Here is a 21,623-nt window from a genome sequence, read left to right as displayed (position 1 = left end):
CAGCACTTGGGAGGCAGAGCCAGGCAAATCACTGTGAGTTCGAGGCCAGCCTGGTCTATAGAGTGAGATCCAGGACAGGCAGCAAAACTACACAGAGAAACCCTGTCTTGAAAAAACAAAAAAAAGAAAGAAAAGAAAAGAAAGAGAGGAGAGAGAGAGAGAGAGAGAGAGAGAGAGAGAGAGAGAGAGAGAATATCACTACTACCACCAAAATAACAGGAACTAACAATCATTGGTCATTAATATTTTTCAATATCAACAGACTCAATTCCCTAATGAAAACACCCAGACTATCAGAATGGTATAAAAACAGGACCCATCCTTCTGTTGCATGCAAGAAACACACTTAACATCAAAGATAAACATTACCTAATCACCTCATATTAAAGCAGTGGAAAAGAATTTCTAATCAAATAGATACAAGAAGCAGGCTGGTTTAGCCATTCTAATATCTAACAAAATAGACTTCTGTGATGATTTGAAAGGCAATGGCCTCAGAGGGAGTTTGACTATTAGGAGGAGTAACCTTGCTGAGGAAGATGTCTTGTTGGAAGAAGTGAGTTGATGTGGAGGTAGGTCTCAGAGCAAGTCTCAACATATACAAGAAAATTGAAATTACCCCTGTGTCATATCAGACCACTGCAAATTGAAGCTAGAATTATAGGAAACAGAAACAAAAGACAGCCTACAAAATCATGGAGACTTAAGAACCCTCTATTGGATGAAAACTGGATCAAGACAGAAATAAGAAAGTAAAGACTTTATAGAGTTCAATGAAAATGAATGTACAACATACACAAACTTATGGGATATAATGAGATCAATGCTAAGAGAAAAGTTCAGAACACTAACTGCCTACATAAATAAATTGAAGAGATCTCATATTAGTAACTTAACAGCACATCTGAAAGATCTAGTACAGAACAAAACAAACACACCAAAAACAGCAGGAAATAATCTAACTGAGGGCTGAAATAAATAAAGGAGAAACAAAGAGAACAATATAAAGAATCAATAAAACAAAGAGTTGGTTCTTTGAGAAAATCAACAACATGGACACTGCCTTATCCAAACTAACTAAAAGGCAGGGAGAGAATATCGAAATTAACAGAATCAGAAATGAAAGTGGGACATAGCAACAGACACCGAAGATACCAAAAGATTCATCAGGGCATACTTTAAAACTCTAAAACAAAATTGGAGAATCTAAATGAAATGGACAATTTTCAATAGCTGCCACTGTCCAAATAAAACTAAGATCAGATAAACATATACCCCCCAAGGAAACAGAAGCTGTCAATAAAATTTTCCCAAAGATAAAAGTACAGGGCCAATAGATTCTAGTGAAGAATTCTTCCAGATTTAAGGAGAGCTAATGCCAATATTCCTTAAATTATTCCTAGAAACAGAAGTAACAATGCGCCATTTAATGAGTCCACAATCACCCTAATACTCAAACCACACAAAGATTCCATAAAAATACAATTACAGACCAATTTACCTCATGAACATTGATGCAAATTATTCAATTAAATGCTTGCAACATTCATCCAAGAACACATCAAAAACATCATCCACCATGATCATATAGGCTCCATCACAGGGATGTAGGCTGTTTCAAAATATGAAAATTTGTCAATGTAATCTATTGTATACAACCTGAAAGGAAAAAAAACCCACATAATTTCCTCATTAGATGCCGAAAAAGCCTTTGAAATTAATCTAACTAGCTTTATGATAAATGAATATTAGGGATACAATGAATGTACTTAAATATAACAAAAGCAATATACAGAATGTCTATAGTCAACATCAAATTAAAAAGAGTAAAACTCTAAGCAATTCCAATAAAATCAGGAAAAACTCAAGGCTGTCCACTTTGTATGTATGCAATTTAGTACTTCAAATTCTAGCTCCAGCAATAACAGAACTGAATGAAATCCAGTAGATCCAAATTAAAAAGAGGAAGTCAAAGTATCATCATTTGCAGATGAAATTATAGTAAACAAAAACAATCCAAAAATATTCTACTGGGGAACTCCATAGCCAAAAGATACCTTCAGCTAAGTGGCAAAATACAAGATTATCTAGAAACGATCAGTAGCCTTCATAAATACAAATGACAAACAGGTTACGAAAGAAATTGGAGATGCAACAACCTTCACAATAGCCACAAATAATATAAAATAGCTTTGGAAAAACTCTAGCCAAGAAAGTGAAAGACTTGTATGTCAATAGCTTCAAATTTTTAAAGAAGAAAACTGAAATCAGTATCAGAAGATGGAAACATCTCCCATACTCTGAAATTGGTAAAACCAACATAGTAAATATGGCCATGGTACCAAAAGCAATCTACAAATTCCATGAAATCTCCTTCAAAATTGAACACAATTCTTTTTATACCTTGAAAGACCAATACTCAACTTCATGTGGAGAACAAACTCAGGATAGCTAAAACAATATTGAAAAATAAGCAGACTTCCAGAGGTATTACCATCCTTGATTTCAAGCTGCACTGCAGAGCTATAGTAATAAAATCTATAATGTATTGGTTTTAAAACAGAGAGGTTGGCTGGGCGATGGTGGCACACACCTTTAATCCCAGCACTTGGGAGGCAGAGGTAGGCAGATCTCTGTGAGTTCGAGGCCAGCCTGGTCTACAAAGAGAGTTCCAGGAAAGGTGCAAAGCTGCACAGAGAAACCCTGTCTCGAAAAAACAAAACAAAACAAAAAAACCAGAGATGTTGATTAATTGAACCTAATTGAAGACCCAAATGTCAATCTGCAAAGCTAGATTTTTGAGAAAGAAGACAGAAATATACAAGGGAAAACAAGAAATAATCTTCAACAAACGGTGGTGGTCTAATTGGATTACTACATGTAAAATAATGCAACTAGATGCATATTTATCATCCTTCACAAAACTAAAGTCTAAATGGATCAAGGACCTCAACATCACACCAGATACACCAGCAGATGGGAGCATATGCAGCAATCCACAGCCAAACAGTAGGCAGTGCTCCAGGAAGCCCAAGGAAGAGAGGGGAAGGATTATAGGAGTCAGAGTGGCCAAGGGCATCATTAGAACATGACCCAACGATTCAACTAAGCCAGGCTGATGGCCTTCAGTTACAGAGTCTGAAGAGACCACCAGGGAACCTGTATGGGTCTAAGAAAGCTCCTCTGCATATATGTTATGATTGTGTAGCTTGGTGTTCTTCTGGGACTCTGAGGAGTTGGTGTTGTTGTTTGTTGACTCTTGGACCTACATGTGGGCCCTTGTTCCTCCTGCTGGGTTGTCTTGTCCAGCTTTGGCATGAGAGTGTGCATCTACTCTTATTGTCACTTGTTATGCTGTGCTCAGTTGATAGCATTGGGAGGCCTGTTCTTTCCTGAAGGGAAACAAAGGAGGAGTTTATCTGGGGAAAAAGGGAAGGGGGAGCTGGGAGGAGGGGATGTAGCCGAAATGCTGGTCAGGACATAATATATGAGAGAAGAATAAAAAAACAATACCTGTCAATTATTACAAAAAAACCCCACATGAATAAAGATTTGGAGCCATGAACCACAGAAAAAAGAGAAAATATGCCATTTGTTTTTCTCAATCTGTATTACTTTGACCAGTATTAGTATTTCCTAGTTCCATCTATTCTTTTACTAATCTTCATTGTTATTTACCATTGAATAGTATTCCACAGTGTACATGTGATACGTTTTCACTGTCCACTCATCAGCTGAAGGATACTCAGGTTGTTCCCTTGTCCTGGCTATTGAGAAGAGAGCAGCAAAGAACAAGACTGAACAAACATCCATGGCACAGGATGTCAGGTTCTTTGATACATGCCAAGGGGTGGACATTATGAACATATAGCACTCATGTATAAAAGTCTCAAAAATATTAAATTTACAGAGAAAAACATATTTTATTAAAGAAAAGAGATGTGATCAAACTGTGAAAAAAATCTCTAGGCGGCAAATGTTATGAATTTTGTAAAAGAATCATCAAACCACATAAAAACTTTGAAAACCACCCCCCACACACAAAGAATACACCTACTGAATTGAAAAAAATTATGGCCAGCTTGATGTATATGTAGGTAAGAGCTATTGCTGCCAAGCCTGATTCTGAAAACCATTGCTGGGATCCAAATGAGGAAAGGACAAAACTGATCCCAGTATATTTACCTCTGACCTTCACACTTGTGGCATAGTATGTACACACACACACATGCACACACACACACACACACACACACACACACACACACACACACTCATCAAATGAATATAAACTTTAAAAAGTTAAGAGAGCATTTCAATAGTATACTTCATGATAAAATAGGAGAATGAGTGAGCTTAGATTGGGCACTTTGTAATCTGAGAGGTAAAAACAGAAACTGAATAAAAATACAATTAAAAGAATGACCAGATATTTTAACACTATCCAAATCCCAAATTATAAGTCATAAAAATTCAAGGAAGTATAAAGTAATGTTGAGGTTTACTTGGGAGGATAGTGGTGGTGCCTAGAATGAGTTTATGGAGTTGGTTGAATATTATTAAAAGTATTGTATGAAATTCTCAAAGAATTTGTAAAATATTTACAAAATACATTAAAAGTAGCTAATAAAATAAGCAGAAAAAAACTATACAACATTCTTGAAACATAAAAAAATGAATAAGGTCAGGTACAAAATGGGCAAATGACATGAAACAAATTCAAACCAAATAATCAAGATCACAGAGTGTATAATTATCGTAATGACAAAATAAGTGAAGAGCATATGAGGCATTTCCAGTACAGCCAATGACAGTCTTCTGAGAAAATCTACAGGACACAAGAGACCAGCGTGACCAGATACTGGAAAAAGAACAACACTGCCTACAAATGTCAGCAACAGTGTTGTTCAGAAATGAAGTATATAAAGATTTTCTCAGAAATACAGTAGCAGATAAAGTTCATCACAATAAGCTCAGGAAATGCTGTGGTGTTTTTGAAGCTGAAAGAAAAGGCTGATAATGAGTTACATGAAAATATCATCATGTAAAAAAGTAAAAGTAGCTCACTAAAGCAAAACAAAATTAGATGTACACAAATTCTCTCTGTAGCACAGATGTTTAAAGACAAAATAATCCCATAATAATTTGTCCAGTTACATATATATCTAAAAAAAGTCATAAATTATAACATTAAAATCTGAATACATGTGGAGGTGATCAGGTGGGGAGTGTGTCCGTGTGGAAGACACATTTATAAAAAATGATTATCCAACAGGTGTTGTGGGCAAAATTTTAATTGCAGCACTTGAGAGGCAGAGGCAGATGAATATCTGAGTTCATGGGTAGCCTGGTTTACAAAGTAAATTCTAGGATAGCCAAGGTAACACAGAGAAACTCTGTGTTGAAAAACCAAAAAATAAAAGCTCATCCAATCAAAATTGATGCCTGTTCGAGCCAAGGGCAGTGTCTGGGACAAACTGGGGAAGAACTGACTGATAGGCATGTTTCCAGGGTCTTAATTTTGAAATTCAAAACACTCACCAACAAGTCACTAACAGAAGCCAACACCCAACCAGCCAACACCCTGTGATGCTTGCTCTCCTGTTAGAATGAAACCTATCTATTTATATGATATATAGTATCTCAAGGTTTTAAGGATGGACTCACCTGCTTGTGCCAATGTCCTCAGTACTAGGAAGAGGCCTAGGAAGAAAAACTCATGATGAATGATCTTTGTTTTTCCAGTAGCCTGGCCATCTGACATCCCTGTCTTGTTGGGCCTTGGGACATTAGAATCAGAGCTTACTTAGTTAAGATGAACTCATGCATTAATATAAAACATGGAAGCCAGTGTTTCTGCTGTAGACAGATTTAGCCTCCCAGGATGATATTCCCACCCTGTTATTCCACAACATCTGTTCCCAGCAGGACTCACCAGTACAAATCAGGTTTAGGAGCACAGACAGCATGGTGCTGGCTTGGCTGACAAGAGGCAGAACCAGAATAAAACATATTGGGTGTTGTAAGAGGTTTGAAGTATCTACCTGACCACAGCATGAAAAGCCTACCACCAGAAACATCCGCCCTCACCGCCAGATTCATTATTTTTTTTGACAGGCTGTCTCTGTAGCCCTTGTTATACTGGAATGCACTTTATATACCATGCTGGCTTTGAATTCAAATCTTCACTAGCATCTGCCTCCCAAGTGCTTGGATTAAAGGTTTGTGTTCTCATATCAGGCTAAAATATTCTCCCATTTTACCATTGCCTTTCAGGACCATAGCTTTTTGGGAAATTTTTCAGATTTTAGCTTTTTCAGCTACAACATTTACCATGGCTACAAATGGGTTGCATCTTGAACCCACCCCCTTTATTCAAAATCTTCCAATTTGATTATTGTACTCAAACTTTTAACATGTTCTTTTGCTTTTTAAATCCAAGACTCAGTGTTTCCACTGGTGTTCTATGCAACATGTCCAATAATTATTCATGTTATAAGAGCAATCAGTCAAAATGATTATGCTGCCATTAATCCATTGTCAGGCTATAGTTATTCATTTTCTTAATTAATCATGTAGTTATTTAAAATAATAAAATTCCACTTCTTTTAAAGAATCAGTCAAACAAAGAAAGTATGTTTTTGCTTTATTTGAAATTTCTTTTCCTTATTTTTTTTATTATATTTGTGTTTTAATTTTACACATCAGCCATGGGTTCCCCTGTCCTCTCTCCTCCCGCCCCCACCCTTCCCCCCCAGCCCCTTCCCTCCATTCCCATCTCCTCCAGGGCCAAGACTCCCCTGGGGATTCATTTAAACCTGGTGGATTCAGCACAGGCAGGTCCAGTCCCCTCCTTCCAGGCTGAGCAAAGTGTCCCTGTGTAAGCCCAAGGTTCCAAACAGCCAGCTCATGCACTAAGGACAGGTCCGGGTCCGACTGCCTGGGTGCCTCCCAAACAGTTCAAGCTATTCAATGGTCTCACTTATCCAGAGGGCCTGATCCAGTTGGGGGGTCCACAGCTTTTGGTTCATAATTCATGTGTTTCCATTAGTTTGGCTATTTGTCCCTGTGCTTTTTCCAGTCTTGGTCTCAACAATTCACACTCTTTCAATCCCTCCTCTTTCTCGACAATTGGACTCCTGGAGCTCCACCTGCGGCCTGGCCGAGGATTACTGCATCCACTTCCATCAGTTATTGGATGAGATTTCCAGCACGACCATTAGGGTGTTTGGCCATCTGATCACCAGACTAGGTCAGACAGGCTTTCTCTCGACCATTGCCAGTAGTCTATAGTAGTTGTATCATTGTGGATTTCTGGGGACCTCTCTAGCACTTTGCTTCTTCCTGTTCTCATGTGGTCTTCATTTATCATGGTCTGTTATTCCTTGTTCTCCCTTTCTGTTCTTGATCCAGCTGGGATCTCCTGCTCCCCTAAGCTCTCTTTCCCTCAAAACTTGCCCTTCATTACTCCCACTCTTGTTCAGGTTGTTCATGTAGATCTCACCCATTTCTCTGTCATTGGGTGATCCATGTGTCATTCTTAGGTCCTGTTTGTTAGGTAGCCTCCCTGGAGTTGTGAGTAGCAATCTAGTCATCTTTTGTTTTACATCTAGTATCCTCCTATGTGTGAGTACATACCATGATTGTCTTTTGGAGTCTGGCTTACCTCACTAAGGAATATTTTTTTCTAGATCCATCCATTTGCCTGCAAACCTCATGATGTCATTGTTTTTCTCTGCTGAGTAGTACTCCATTGTGTATATGTACCATAGTTTCTTTATCCATTCTTCAGTTGAAGGGCATCTAGGTTGTTTCCAGGTTCTGGCTATTACAAACAATGTTGATATGAACATAGCTGAGCAAATGCCCTTGTGGTAGGATTGAGCATTCCTTGAGTACTTTTAAGAAGTTTTAAAAATATCAAAAGGTAGAGAATCTCTTATGCTTGTGTATCAGTAAAAAATAGCATAATAAAAATGGCATCCTACCAAAGTAATATGTAGAATTCCATCTATGCAATCCCATCAAAATTCCATGACAATGCTACACAGATCTTAAGAAGACAGTTTCAGCTTTACTGCAAACATACACACAAAATAACAAGATAGCTAAACTCTTATGAACAATAAAAGAACTACTAGAGGTGTCATTCCCAATTTCAAGTTATACTATAGAGATATATTAATAAACACACTGCTGCATTGGTACAAAGACAGACAAGTTCATCTATGAAATCAAAATGAAGACACAGACAGAATTCCAGACATTTATGTATATATGACCTTTGCTAATGAAATCTGAAACATTTATTGGATGACTTCAGACTGAAGAATGCAAATAACTTCATACTTAACAATTTGCAAGAAAACTCAAAACAAGTATAATCCCTAACTGCATTCTAAGTATCTAAATATTTTTGTAGTAGAGACATATAAATGTAGCTCTCACATTGGAAGGAAAAAAAACCTTTGAATAGTATCAAATAAACACCAATACAAAAAACCAAAATAAAACAAAAAATAGAACTGATGATTATGTTTTGTCCAAGTCTTGCTGATCTGTTACAACACAACCCCTGCACCTAAGGCTCAGGCAACGTGATGCAAGGGAAAGATTGTGATAAACAGAGGATGAAGATGTTTGCTGTGAGATTACATCTGCTAGAAATGTAGTAAGCCTTAAAATTATGTAAATATAAGTGATATACCATTAATATGGTTTTATTTAATATTTATGTAGATATTAAAAGGTAATTAAGGTTGGGCGATAGTGGCACACACTTTTAATCCCAGAGTTTGGGAGGTAGAGCCAGGCAGATCTCTGTGAGTTCGAGGCCAGCACGGTCTACAGAGTGAGATCCAGGACAGGCACCAAAACAACACAGAGAAACCCTGTCTCAAAAAAAACAAAAAAAGGTAATTAAAAATAAAGATGAATTGAGAGAAGAAAAGGGCTGTATATGAGAGGTTGAGAGGCATAAAGGAAGGGAAAATGGTTTAATTATACTTTATTTGAAAAAAATACATTAATAAAAATTTGAAGTTTAGAAATGTAGATTAACATATAAGAAATAAAACCTAAAATGTAACAAAATACAGCAGATAATAAATATAAATGCATACTACCATCCCAGGATTGGTGTGGCAAATAGTCCCATTTCAAATGTTCCCAATTCTTTGCAGTGTTTTGCAGCTTCTTGGCCTCTGACAGAATCTTCTAGAAACACATCATAAATATATTGATGTTTCTTGTCAGGTTCATTGTTGAGAGTATAATATGTTCTACTGAAATATATAACTAGTGCTGAAGAGTCAGAAAAGAGCCTGCTAAAATAAAATGTCTGAAAATATGCAAAACAACTTGTCGATTTGTACCTATTAAACATTCTCAGAAATGTCTATGTCAACCATTCAACAATGAAGTGAAACAACACAACATGATAAATGTATATATGAGAATTTTGGTAAAGAAGGTTAAAGGGTTGGAGTGATCACTCAGACATTTAGGGGAATGGAAGGGGTAGATGGGAAGTTGGAGGGTGGGAGAAGAAGAGGGAGGGGAAAGTAAGGTCAGAATCTAAAATAAATGAAAAAATTATTTTTATATATATATATATATATATATATATATATATATATATATATATATATATATATATATATATATATATATATATATATATATAAAGATCCTACTTCTGAAGACACCAAAAGCTTGGTCACAGGTCATAGAGAATCCAAAATGGACTTGGGCCAGAAGCTTCTTTCCTGTTTGCTAATCTTCACAGTTCTGGATGGTGCTATGCTGGATATTGAGGGAGAAATGTCATGGATAGTTAAGCATGGACCCTATTGGCAACAATACTGACAAGCCAGGCTAGATTGATTTGATATTAGAAAGTATGTTATGAGAGAGCCTTAGTTCATTTTATATTGCTGTGATAAATGTCATGACCAAAACCAAGTCAGAAGAGGAAAGGGTTTGTTTAGGTTACATGTCAGGCCACAATACATCAGTGAGGAAAATCAGGGCAAGAATTCCATCAGGACAAGAACTCCAGCAAGGCAGAAAGTTGAAACAAAAACTATGGAGGAATGATGCTTATTGGCTTGCTCTCTCTGCCTATTGCTCAGTCAGCATTTTTATACAACTCAGGCCCACCTGCTTAGGGGTAGCACTGCCCACAGTGGGCTGGGTCCTCTTACATCAATTAGCAAACAAGAAAATCACCCCAAAGACATACCCACAAGCCAATCACATTGAGTCAATCCCCCTTATGAGGATCCCTCAGATAACTGAACTGAGTTAAATTGACAGCAGAAGCTAACTAGCAGAAAGGGTAACTAACCACTTTTGGACTGGACTTGATAGCCAGTCCTCAGGAGGGAGTTTACATCTAGTACTGTAGACTCAGCCAAAAGTCATAGTGGGCATGCTTGTAATTGGCCCCCATAAGCTCATTGGGAGTGGCACTACTAAGAAGTGTGGCCTTGTTGAAGGAAGCATGTCACTGTGAGGGTGGGCTTTGAAGTCTCCTTTGTTCACAGGCTTTCTCTTGTTCCTTCTCCAGCACCTTGTCTACCTGTATGCTGCCGTGTCTGGCTATGATGATAATGGATCAAGCCATTGAACTTTAAGCCATCCAATTAAATGTTTTCCTTTATAAGAGCTGCCATGGTTATGATGTCTCTTCACAGCAGTAGAAATCCTAACTAAGACAATGGGCAAAAACCTGTGTTTGAGCCCTGGAACCCACATGATGGAAGAAGCAAACTGATTTCTATGTTATTATCTGACCCCCACATTCACACCTCAGCATATGTGTGCCCTGCTCCACCATAAATAAAAAAAAATCTCTAAAAAAGAATGTGTTCTGCATTTGCAGAGGACCCAACTTCAGTACCCAGTGCCCACAGCAGCAGACTCACAAGTACCTGAGACCCCAGTTCCTGGGGATCCAATCAGTGCTTTCTTCTAGCACCAGAACTCACATTCACACATTCACACATATTTTAATGGGTGTGTGTTATCATACAAGGCTAAAAGAAATCCCCACTTTTACTATTGCCTTGAAGGGCCATAATTTAGTTTATGTATTAGGGTAACTATGCTCTCAGAAAATTCACTTTTTTTATATTTTGTGGTTGATATATTGTGCACCCCAATAAACTTATCTGGGGGTCAGAGAACAACAGAACAGCCACTATATTACACATAGAGGTTAGGCAGTGGTAGCCCATGCCTTTAATCCTAGCATTCTGGAGGTAGAGATCCATCCAGATCTCTGTGAGTTCAAGGCCACACTGGAGAACAGAGGCAGCCATGGTGGCATACACCTTTAACCCCAGCACTTGAGATCCCATGTCTTGCTTGGGAAAGACACATGCCTTTAATCCTAGGAAGTGATCTCAGGAAGCAGAAGGGTATATGAGGGGTGAAAATTAGGAAGTAGAGGCCTTTAAGCTTTTAGGCATTTAGAATCAGTTCAGCTGACATCCTTTGGATGAAGACTCAGAGGTTTCCACTTTGAGGAAACAGGATCGGCTAAGAAGTTGGCGAGGTGAGGTTGGCTGTAGCTTTTTCTGTTTCTCTGATCTTTCAGAATTTACCCCAGTATCTCTCTCTGGGCTTTTTTTATTAATAAGGTCTTTTAAGATATGTCTTATAATATTTTGGAAAAACTTGAGGAATATTGGCATCAACTCTTTGAAATTCTGGTAGAATTCTGTGTTAAATCCATCTCTCTTTTTATTGGCTAGGGAGATGTTTTAATGACCACTTTGACTTCATTAGGGATTATAGGTCTGTTTAAACTACTTACCTAAACTTCATTTTTTAAAAAGATTTATTTATTTATTATGTATACAGCATATATTACTGCAGGCCAGAAGAGGGCACCAGATCTCATTACAAATGGTTGTGAGCCACCATGTGGTTGCGGGGAATTAAACTCAGGACCTCTAGAAGAGCAGTAAGTGTTCTTAACCTCTGAGCCATCTCTCCAGCCCCCTAAACTTCATTTAACCTTTATCCTTTATAAGTGGCGTGTGTCAAGAAAATTATTCATTTCTTTTGGATTTTTCCAGTTTGGTGTAGTACAGGTTCTTAAAGTATGTCCTTATGATCTTCTGATTTACCATTGTCTGTTTTTATGTCCCAGTGTTCATGCCTTATTTCTTAATTTGTGTATTCTTTCTCTGTATTTTTGCTAATTCGAAGTGTTTTAGTTAATTTAGATAGGGTTTTTCAATTGTATTGATTTCCTTGAGAATAAACTTGTTTTTATTGATTCTTCATATTTATTTTGTTTCTATGTATTAAATTGAATCTTGAGTTTGACTATTTCTTGCCCTCTACTTCTGGGTGTTATTTCTTTTTTGTCATTGTTGCTCTAGAGTTTTCTGATGTCATGTTCAGTTCCTTGTATTATAGCTCTACAATATTTTTATTTATGTACATACTGCTCTGAACATCTTCATTGTGTCACATAAGTTTGGGTATGTCAATTATGTGTATTAATGTGATCCATAATCATGTTTATATCTATCTTTGTAGCACTCATTATCTCTCTATCATTTACCAATATGATCTATCATGTATCAATGCATTTATGTATGTATCTATTATCTGTATGTCATAAATATATAGTTACTATCAATCATCTTTTATCTATCCTCTTCATTCTATCAATCAAGTGATCTGTCAATCATTTATGTATTTGTGATTTATTTATCTATCTTTCAAGCATTTGTTTTCACACATCTTTCTTCTACTCATCATCTAATTACTTCTGCTTGTCATTCTGTCTGCCTGTCATTTTTTAAATAGCTCTAATTATCATGTCTGTATATTCACAACACATTTTTCTTTTTAAAGTAAGGACAGTCTTGAGAGTCTCCATTAAGTGTTCAGTCCTCAGTCTCTCCTTTTCTGAATTTTCATTCATCATGTACGTCGTGGGTTGAATACAGACAGCCAATCCCCACAGCTCCTGACACAGTGACAGTCATTAGCTGAATGCTAAGGATATTAGACTATTCTTGGCCTTCACAAAAAAGAACCAGTGTTCCTGTTCAGAGATAGACTAGCTTTTATGTGAACTCTGTCTTCCTTGGTAACCTAATTTCATTAAGGAATCACGGATACACAGGAAGGTGGTGTCCTGTGGGGCCAGATGCTGATATTGCCTCAGCATAGTTAGCTTCCTGTCTGTGTGCACTCAAAACAGCAGGCACTTGGGAGACCATGGGACACACAGGATGTGTGAGGTCTCAGTTCTTGACCATGTGTTTCTATATTTATTACTTCAAATGCAAAATAAACAGTTCCTTTTTGAAATACTTAGTTGATCTTGTGTGGACTCTTAGAAGAAACACAGAATCCTTCTGTTTATATTTCCAACATGGAAGGAGGGTTTTCTAAAAATGTCTAGTGGTGCTTAAATTCCTATCTCTCTTTTTAACTTAAATTTCTTTTTTTCCAGGCAGACTTTATTGCACATATAATGAGATAATCATGTGATTTTTGTTTTTGTTTATATAGTAGATTACGTTTATTGATTTACATATGTTGAAGCATCCCCACATCACTTGTATGGGGCCTACATGATCATAGTGAATGAATCCTTTGAAGTGTTCTTGTATTCAATTTGCAAGTGTTTTATTGAGTAACTTTCACCCTAATTTTACAAGGGAAATTGGCCTATGATTCTCTTTCTTTGTTGGGTTTTTATTTAGTTTGATTGTCAGAGTAACTGTGGTCTCAGAAAATGTATTTCACAATATTTCCTCTTGTTCTATTTTGTGGAATAACATGTGGAATACTGGTATTAAAACTCCTTTAAAATTATCATAGAATTCTATTCTAAATCCATCTGGTTAGAGTTTTTCTTTTTAGTTTGGTTTGGTTCTATTTCACCAGGGGTTATAGATCTGTTTAAATTGCTTACCTAATCTTTATTTAGCATTTGTAAGTGGTATGTCTCAAGAAAATTATCCATTTCTTTTAGATTTTCCAATTTGGGCTAGTACAGATTTTTAAACTATGTCCTTAGGATTCTCTGGATTTACTCAGCTGTTATGGCCATGTGTTTATTTCTAATTTCTTAATTTGGATATTGTCTGTGTGTTTTAGTTAATTTAGATAAAGGTTTTTCAATCTCAATGAATAATCTTATTTTATTGATTCTTCTAATTTATTTTTTCTATTGTATTAAGTTCAACCATGAATTTGCTTATTTCTTGCCCTCTACACATTTTAAGTGTGGTTTCTTCTTTTTGTTCTAGAGCTTACACGTGTGGTGATATATAGTGTAACAAAAGTAACTAATTTATGTCATTATACTAAAATCCATGCCAATGTGAAATATCTGAGATTAGTAGTTGTCTTTTTATCCTATATTCTTGTATTCTCCTGAATTAAAACAAACACCCATAACCCACCAAATAACCAAAAATCGCCAAAATCCTCCAACTCTCGGGAATGTGGGCATAGTTTTCTTCATACTGCTTCCTGCTCTTTGTGGGTAAAGGCATCCCCAGGGGTCCCTGAGAAAATTTTGAGACAATGACTGTGTCCTGGGAAGACCAGCAGTAACCTTTGTTGATAAACATCATCTGTCAAGTGTCAGGAAGTCTCTCTTGATCAAATCTGATCCATATTAACTTGGAATAATTCCACAGCCTCTTATTTCCTGTGGAAACAGAAGCAAAAGCACTTCTCCAAAGCTATGAGTCTTTTAAGTTCCTTTTTAAAATTTATTTTGTTACTTCTGCTTGAAAGTTAAGGCATTCTTAAAATGTCTAGGATGGTGTGTATGTCCTCAGTCTCTCTGTCAAACCCATGTCTCAGCAGCTGTTGTTTGCTTGTCAACATTCAAGAAATTAAAAATCAACATAATAACATACAGGATCCAGACTCCCTGTGCATTTCCCATCCCTACATCACTTATTCTTTTTCATATTACTTTACTTCTCTCTTTCCAGACTTTACTTTATTTTTAAACTATTTATTCCTTTCTAGAACTGTCCATACCTTTTTCTATTTCTTTCTTAATCCTTCACACATTATAACACACATTGGCACCTGTTTAGAGGTTTTTCTGTCTGGACCGTTTTGTTACTATGCATCTTTTAGCCTTTTTGCCTGCATGAACACAATCTAAATCTGCCATGCAGCATGAGGCACAGCTTGGAGACACCTCTGTGTACCGCAGTGGGAATCTGCCATGCTGTATGTCGAGCCGACATGCCACAAACCCACCATGCTATTCCTCAAGCCTGCATGAACTGGTATCTCTATATCATGGCTAAAGAGAAACACAGCTAAGAATCTGTTTTTCACTGATTATGTGTACAAGAACCCCTACTTAAAGCTTTCTCAGATTTTATGTGGAAATGCTTGCAGAATGTTTGGGCACCCAATGCAGATGGTAGATGAAAGTTTCTGTCCCATATAGTCCCACGGCTATTCAGACCCAAATAAATACACAAAGGCTTATATTAATTGCAAACTCTTTGGTTTATGGCTCAGGCTACTTGCTATCTAGCTCTTACATCTTAAATTAACCCATTCTATTCATTTATCTATTGCCACATGCCTTAGTAGCATTACCTGTGTTCTATTACATCTTGCTCCTCTAGCAGTACTCTGTCTCTCCTCTGACTCCACCTTCTTTTTTCTCTCTGCTTAGACTCCCTTTCTGACTCTACTCTGCTTTGCCACAGGCCATAGAAGCTTCTTTATTAACCAATGGTAGCAACACATATTCAGAGCATACAGAAAGACCATCACACAGCACAAGTGTGATTTTAAGTTCTTTGTATTACATCTCTACAATATTTTTATTTAGGTACTTAGTGCTATGACAAGCTTCAGTGTGTCCCATAAGTTTAGAGGTCTATTATATATATATATATATATATATATTACTGTCATCGATATCAGGTTGTATCCATTTCTCTATCATCGGCTATCTATTATCATCTATCTATCTATCTATCTATCTATCTATCTATCTATCACCTATCTGTCTATCACCCCTTCTATCACCACATCTTAGAAAATATTTTAATTGCAGGGAAGTCTACATTGAAATATTAAAGAAACATGTACATGCTTCTGGTGAGAAATTACCTTCACAAACAGCATCTAGAGTACATAGAACAGACTATGTTGAGGACTCATATTGAGTGGGCTTCTGGAAGGATACCAGCAGGACTGGTAGAAAGTTAAGTTGGGGTTATTGGAGTTATTGTGAATATGATAAAAACACATATACATACAGGAAAATGACATAAAACCCATTATTTTATATACCATCTATATATTACTAATATATACTAATAAAAACAGTGAGGCTTTCATTTATATGGAATTCTGGGAGCCTCAACATAGTAACATCTTCAAGTAAGTTTAGAATTTACTGCTAGTCAGGTTGTAGCGGTCTACATGAGTGAAATGAAGCAGAGACCCATTGATGAAGCAATACAGTTTGATTTCTGTTGAGTCGATAGTGAGGACCATAACCTTTGAAGTAAAGGAAAGCCATTTTGAGAACCACATTAGAATAATGGAGGATAACCTCAAAGTTAGTGACCTCTGTATTAAGATTCCAGTATTTGTAGCCTCATAGAAGGAGTTTGGTAATATTCCTTCTGCTTCTATTGCGTGGAACAATTTAAAGAGTATTGTTATTAAGTCTTCTTTGAAGATCTGGTAGAATTCTGCAGTGAAACCATCTGGTCCTGGGCTTTTTTTTTTGGTTGGGAGACTTTTAATGACTGATTCTATTTCCTTAGGGGTTATTGGACTATTTAAATGGTTTATCTGGTCTTGATTTAACTTAGGTATATGGTACCTATCCAGAAAATTATCCATTTCTTTTAGATTTTCCAGTTTTGTGGAGTAGAGGTTTTTGAGGTATGACCTGTTGATTCTCTGGATTTCCTCATTGTCTGATGTTATGTCCCCCTTTTCATTTCTGATTTTGTTAATTTGGATGTTCTCTCTCTGTCTTTTGGTTAGTTTGGATAAGGGCTTGTCTATCTTGTTGATCTTCTCAAAGAACCAACTCTTTGTCTCATTAATCCTTTGTATTGTTCTCTTTATTCCTATTTTATTGATTTCAGCTCTCAATTTGATAATTTCCTGGCATCTGTTCCTCCTGGCAGACTTTGCTTCTTCCTGTTCAAGAGCTTTCAGGTGTGCTGTCAAGCACAGGGACAAATAGCCAGACAAATGGAAGCACATGAATTATGAACCAAAGGCTTTGGAGCCCCCAGCTGGATCAGGCCCTCTGGATAAGTGAGACAATTGAATAGCTTGAACTGTTTGGGAGGCACCCAGGCAGTGGGATCTGGACCTGTCCTTAGTGCATGAGCTAGCTGTTTGGAATCTTGGGCTTACACAGGGACACATTGCTCAGCCTGGAAGGAGGGGACTTGACCTGCCTATACTGAATCCACCAGGTTTAAATGAATCCCCAGGGGAGTCTTGTCCCTGGAGGATATTGGAATGGAGGGGAGGGGCTGGGGGGAAGGTGAGGGTGGGGCGGGAGGGGGGAGGACAGGTGAATCCATGGCTGATATCTAAAATTAAAACACAAATATAATAAATTAAATAAAGGAAAAATAGTAATAAAAAAGCTTCCAGTAATTGTTTCCCTGCATCCATTACTTCTGCCAGAGAAAGGTCTAACTTCTTCACCAAAGACTTCCTTAGTTCCTTTATTTTTTGAGAACTCACTGGGTACAGATGATCTGTGGTGTCAGCTTATCATTTCATGACTTCCATGTAAACATTGCTATCTGTGGAGAATTCCCTGAGCAAATGGGAATGTGCATGATCAATTTTTTTGTTTCATGATCCTCTGATCAAATTCTGTGTATGTCACCTTCTGCATTTCTTCATTTTCTGAGTGTTCTAAAGATGTCCATTTTAACTGATGTTGTATGCACATATCCTTACCAATTGCAAAGGAATGTGGACTATATGGAAGAGGCTGAGGTCAGGAAGACCTAACTGTCTGTTCAATGTTCTTTGCACTCAGACACTTGGTCCATGGTAGCTGCATTTTTTAGGGAACAAGAGTAATTAAAGCACCTTAGAAAGCACTTCTGGACTTTCATTTGAAATCCAACGTATTAGTGAGATATATGGTGAAATGAGTTTCCTAAAATGCTACAAAGTAGAACCAGATGTTTGGCTTCTCTATGTTCAAAGCCCCATCCCATCCATGGTCCACCTTAGTAATTCCCTCTTCAGCTTTCTCTCTCTCTTCTCTCTCTCTCTCTCTCTCTCTCTCTCTCTCTCTCTCTCTCTCTCACAAAACCTTCACCTTGATATTACTGTATCCTTTGCAATATGAAGATGCAGAGTCCAAGAGCTTGGAGAAGATCAGGGGCTCTTGTGTTCTTTCTAGAAAGCTGAGTTTCAGTGGTCCTGCCTTGGGCCAAATATCCTTTTGCAAATGAAGAATGTATGCCTTTATTCCTCGGTCTTGGATCCACACACTACTTAGATGTCATTCTTTTTGACAGAGCACCAAGAACAAAGAAGGATGATGAGAAAGCAAACATGATCACTGAAAGTCCACCCAGAATATACAGGTTCCTGTGGATATCTGGAGAATGATATGAACCCAATAAAAGGTCAATATTAGGATCTACACTTAGATACATTGCCTTATGTTCATTGATTTAAGGATAATTTATACAATATTTCTTTAAGACAAGAATCTTGATATAAAACCTACTAGTATTGTCTGTTCAATGGAAAATATTTTAAACTGACTTCTAATGAAGCTATATCATCAGTTCCTACATCAATGCATTTCTCAGCTCTCACTAGAGAAGCTTATATTTGTGAGAGATGGTGATTAATTAATACAGATTCCCACAATTCACTAAGGTGCAGAGAAGTAGAGACCATAGAATTCTTGGCCCTAAATAACATGTTTGTATCACATCTCCTCTAAATGCTCAGTGACCATTGTGGAAGAGATGGGAGAAGAGATTGCAGAAAGAGGCTGTGGATGAATTCAAGAAATTTTGGACAGAGCAGGTAAGCTGCGTATATGAACTTTACAGTTGTGACTGCATCACCAAGATCCATACAACCTAAAACTTGACAAAATCCCAGCATGAAGAGGGGAAGTGTACACTAAATTCCACCTCTAGCCAAGGAGGTATAGACAGTTTATAGCTATTAAGAGAGGGAGTGTCAGTTTAGGACTGTAGCCACTAATATGGTGACCATACTCCATCGGAAAGCCTCCCATCATGAGTATATGGGTGTCTCACATGGTACTTTATGGGTTAAAAAGATAACACGAAGTTCGGTAGGTAGGTACAGGCGTTGGGGCACAGGATGAATGTGATCAAAGCACATTTCTTATAATCAATAACTAAAAATATAAAATAAAAGTATAATAAGAATCTAGATGACTTTGTCATCTGTGTTTTCTCACATGTAATTCTTAGAATAAGTATAAGATGTGCAATACATTCAGTGAATGGAGGTAAAGAGAATCTTTCCAGAATCCCTTGAACTCTGTTACTGTCTGCACTAGAAAATGCCTTATGCTTTAGCTAGATACTTCTATGGCTGCAGAGTATAAGATACAGGATGGGAAGCCCTTCATATACAAGGAGGCACTGTGATGCTAGAAGGTACTGATGCAACTTCATCATCATTCTGGAGGGTTCCTTAGGTAGCAGGCTTTCCTGGACCAACAGCCCCCAAATGATGACATGGAGACTTACAAATTATTTATAAATGCTCAGCTTTAGCTTAGACTTGTCCCACTAGGTAGTTTAACTTAATTTAACCTGTTTATCATCATTTATGATTTACCTCAAGCCTTTTTAGCTTTCTTTCATTCTTTGTGTGTTGTACTTTCCTGCTTCCTCCATGCCTGGCTGTCTGGCAGTTGGCAAACTGACCTCTGACTAGTTGGCCCTTCTCTAGCTGGTCCCTGGCTGGCTGGTTGGCTCGCATTTTCTCTCTGCTCACCATCGCCATCTATCCTTCCTCTGACTAGCCATTAGGTATTCATATTTTTATTAGAACAATCAGGCACCTTAGGCAGGCAAGATAAAACAGCAACACATCTTTTCATAGTCAAACAAATGTTGCACAAAAAGCAACACATCTTTACATACTTAAACAAATATTCTATTAAACAACATCCTTAAACTTGGCAAATGGAAACCATGAATCCTTAATTTTCATCTCTAACTGCTTACTTGTAAATAAGTCTTATTTCATGTAATTTGTGCACAAGGGCTTCCCCTTATCAGCTTTATGCCAGTGGCAGAAAACTCCAAGACATGAGATTGAATGTATTAACCTGAGATTAATACCAGTGCTCAGTTAACCTGCTTTGAAATTTCTACAACACCTTTGAGCAAAACAATAAATTCTCCCTAAGGGAAGAAGAGAAGAACAGAGGAACAGAGCTAGAATGACCACTTCAGTGTTCCTTGGAAGAGGGTCAAATTTATTGTCTTGTTTATTTGTAGGAAGTCTTGAGTGAAGAAATGAGAGATGCGTAGTCCCCAAATGTTGCATGATACCCCTAAACAACTTCTGATGTTGAAGAGTTTGAGAATCAGAGAGGGGAAATGACAGGGCTAAAACTATAGAGCCACGAGGAAGCTAAGCCAACACACAAACCCAAGAATATTTGGCCCATATGCTCCAGCCACTCATAGGTATCCCTCCTCCAAGATTTCCCATATTCTCCCTACTGTTAGCTTCATAACTTCCTTTTATTTGATTATTATTGTTATATGTATGTCTGTGTGTGTGCATAAACACACACACACACACATATATGACCTGCTGAGTCCATTTTTGTGTATATATATGTATATTATTATGTATATTGTTACATGTGTAACGATAATACGTAACAATAATAAAGAAAAAGCTGCTATCAACTCATATAAAAATATATATGATATGGATTATATTATATTTACATCTATAATATGTTTATATTTTCTATTCTGTGCTGTACATGCAATAATGATAATTCTCCCACTCCCAGCAGTCATTCTTCTCTTTAAATCTTTATGATAGTTTCACTTCACCATCAGTAGGATGGGTCTCAGACATAGCCTTAGGATTTCATTAGTCACAAGGCATGAGACACATGTAAAGCTTTTTTATGTTTAGCAAGAAGGTACAATAGATTACTTGGGGATGACCACACGTGGGAAGAGTTACTGAAAGAGCCACAGCATCTATAGTTCCCTTTCTACATCACAGGACTGAGAAGGAAGTTGGCCTGGAGTGTCCCAATGTGACTCTGCACCACAGGCAGCCCATGTCCCTGAGGCACCCCTTCCCTGGACAGATGGAACATGTCAAACTGATGGTCAGACACACAGGACAAGGTCATGTTCTCTCCTGACATCACCACGGGTCCCATCAGGGCTGACAGAGAAGGTTTCTTTTATAAACCCGGAAGAAAAGAGGCAGGGTGAAAATTAGAGGGTGAACATTTTTACAGTGATCTTTCACTCCTCAGTGTTCCCTCCCACTGCTTACATTTCTGTGATTTCTCTCTCATCTTTCTTCCCCTTTCTCTCCCCATCTTTACCTTTTCATCTCTCCTC

At 37.4% G+C, this 21,623-nt stretch overlaps 1 protein-coding gene across 1 annotated transcript in view; it reads right to left on the bottom strand.

The window, feature by feature from the left end:
* LOC118591454 (killer cell immunoglobulin-like receptor 3DL1) overlaps positions 1-20,022 on the bottom strand; it is a 30,317-nt gene extending 10,295 nt beyond the window's left edge. The window contains 1 exon segment of the mRNA XM_036199781.1: positions 19,944-20,022. Coding sequence (XP_036055674.1) covers positions 19,944-20,022 — 79 coding nt within the window.
* Positions 20,023-21,623: the final 1,601 nt, after the last annotated feature.

Source organism: Onychomys torridus, chromosome 1, assembly GCF_903995425.1.
Source record: "Onychomys torridus chromosome 1, mOncTor1.1, whole genome shotgun sequence".
In the NCBI taxonomy this organism is placed as follows: Eukaryota; Metazoa; Chordata; class Mammalia; order Rodentia; family Cricetidae; genus Onychomys; species Onychomys torridus.
Note: the sequence above shows the minus strand (reverse complement) of the source record. Positions and strands in the feature narration are given on the sequence as shown.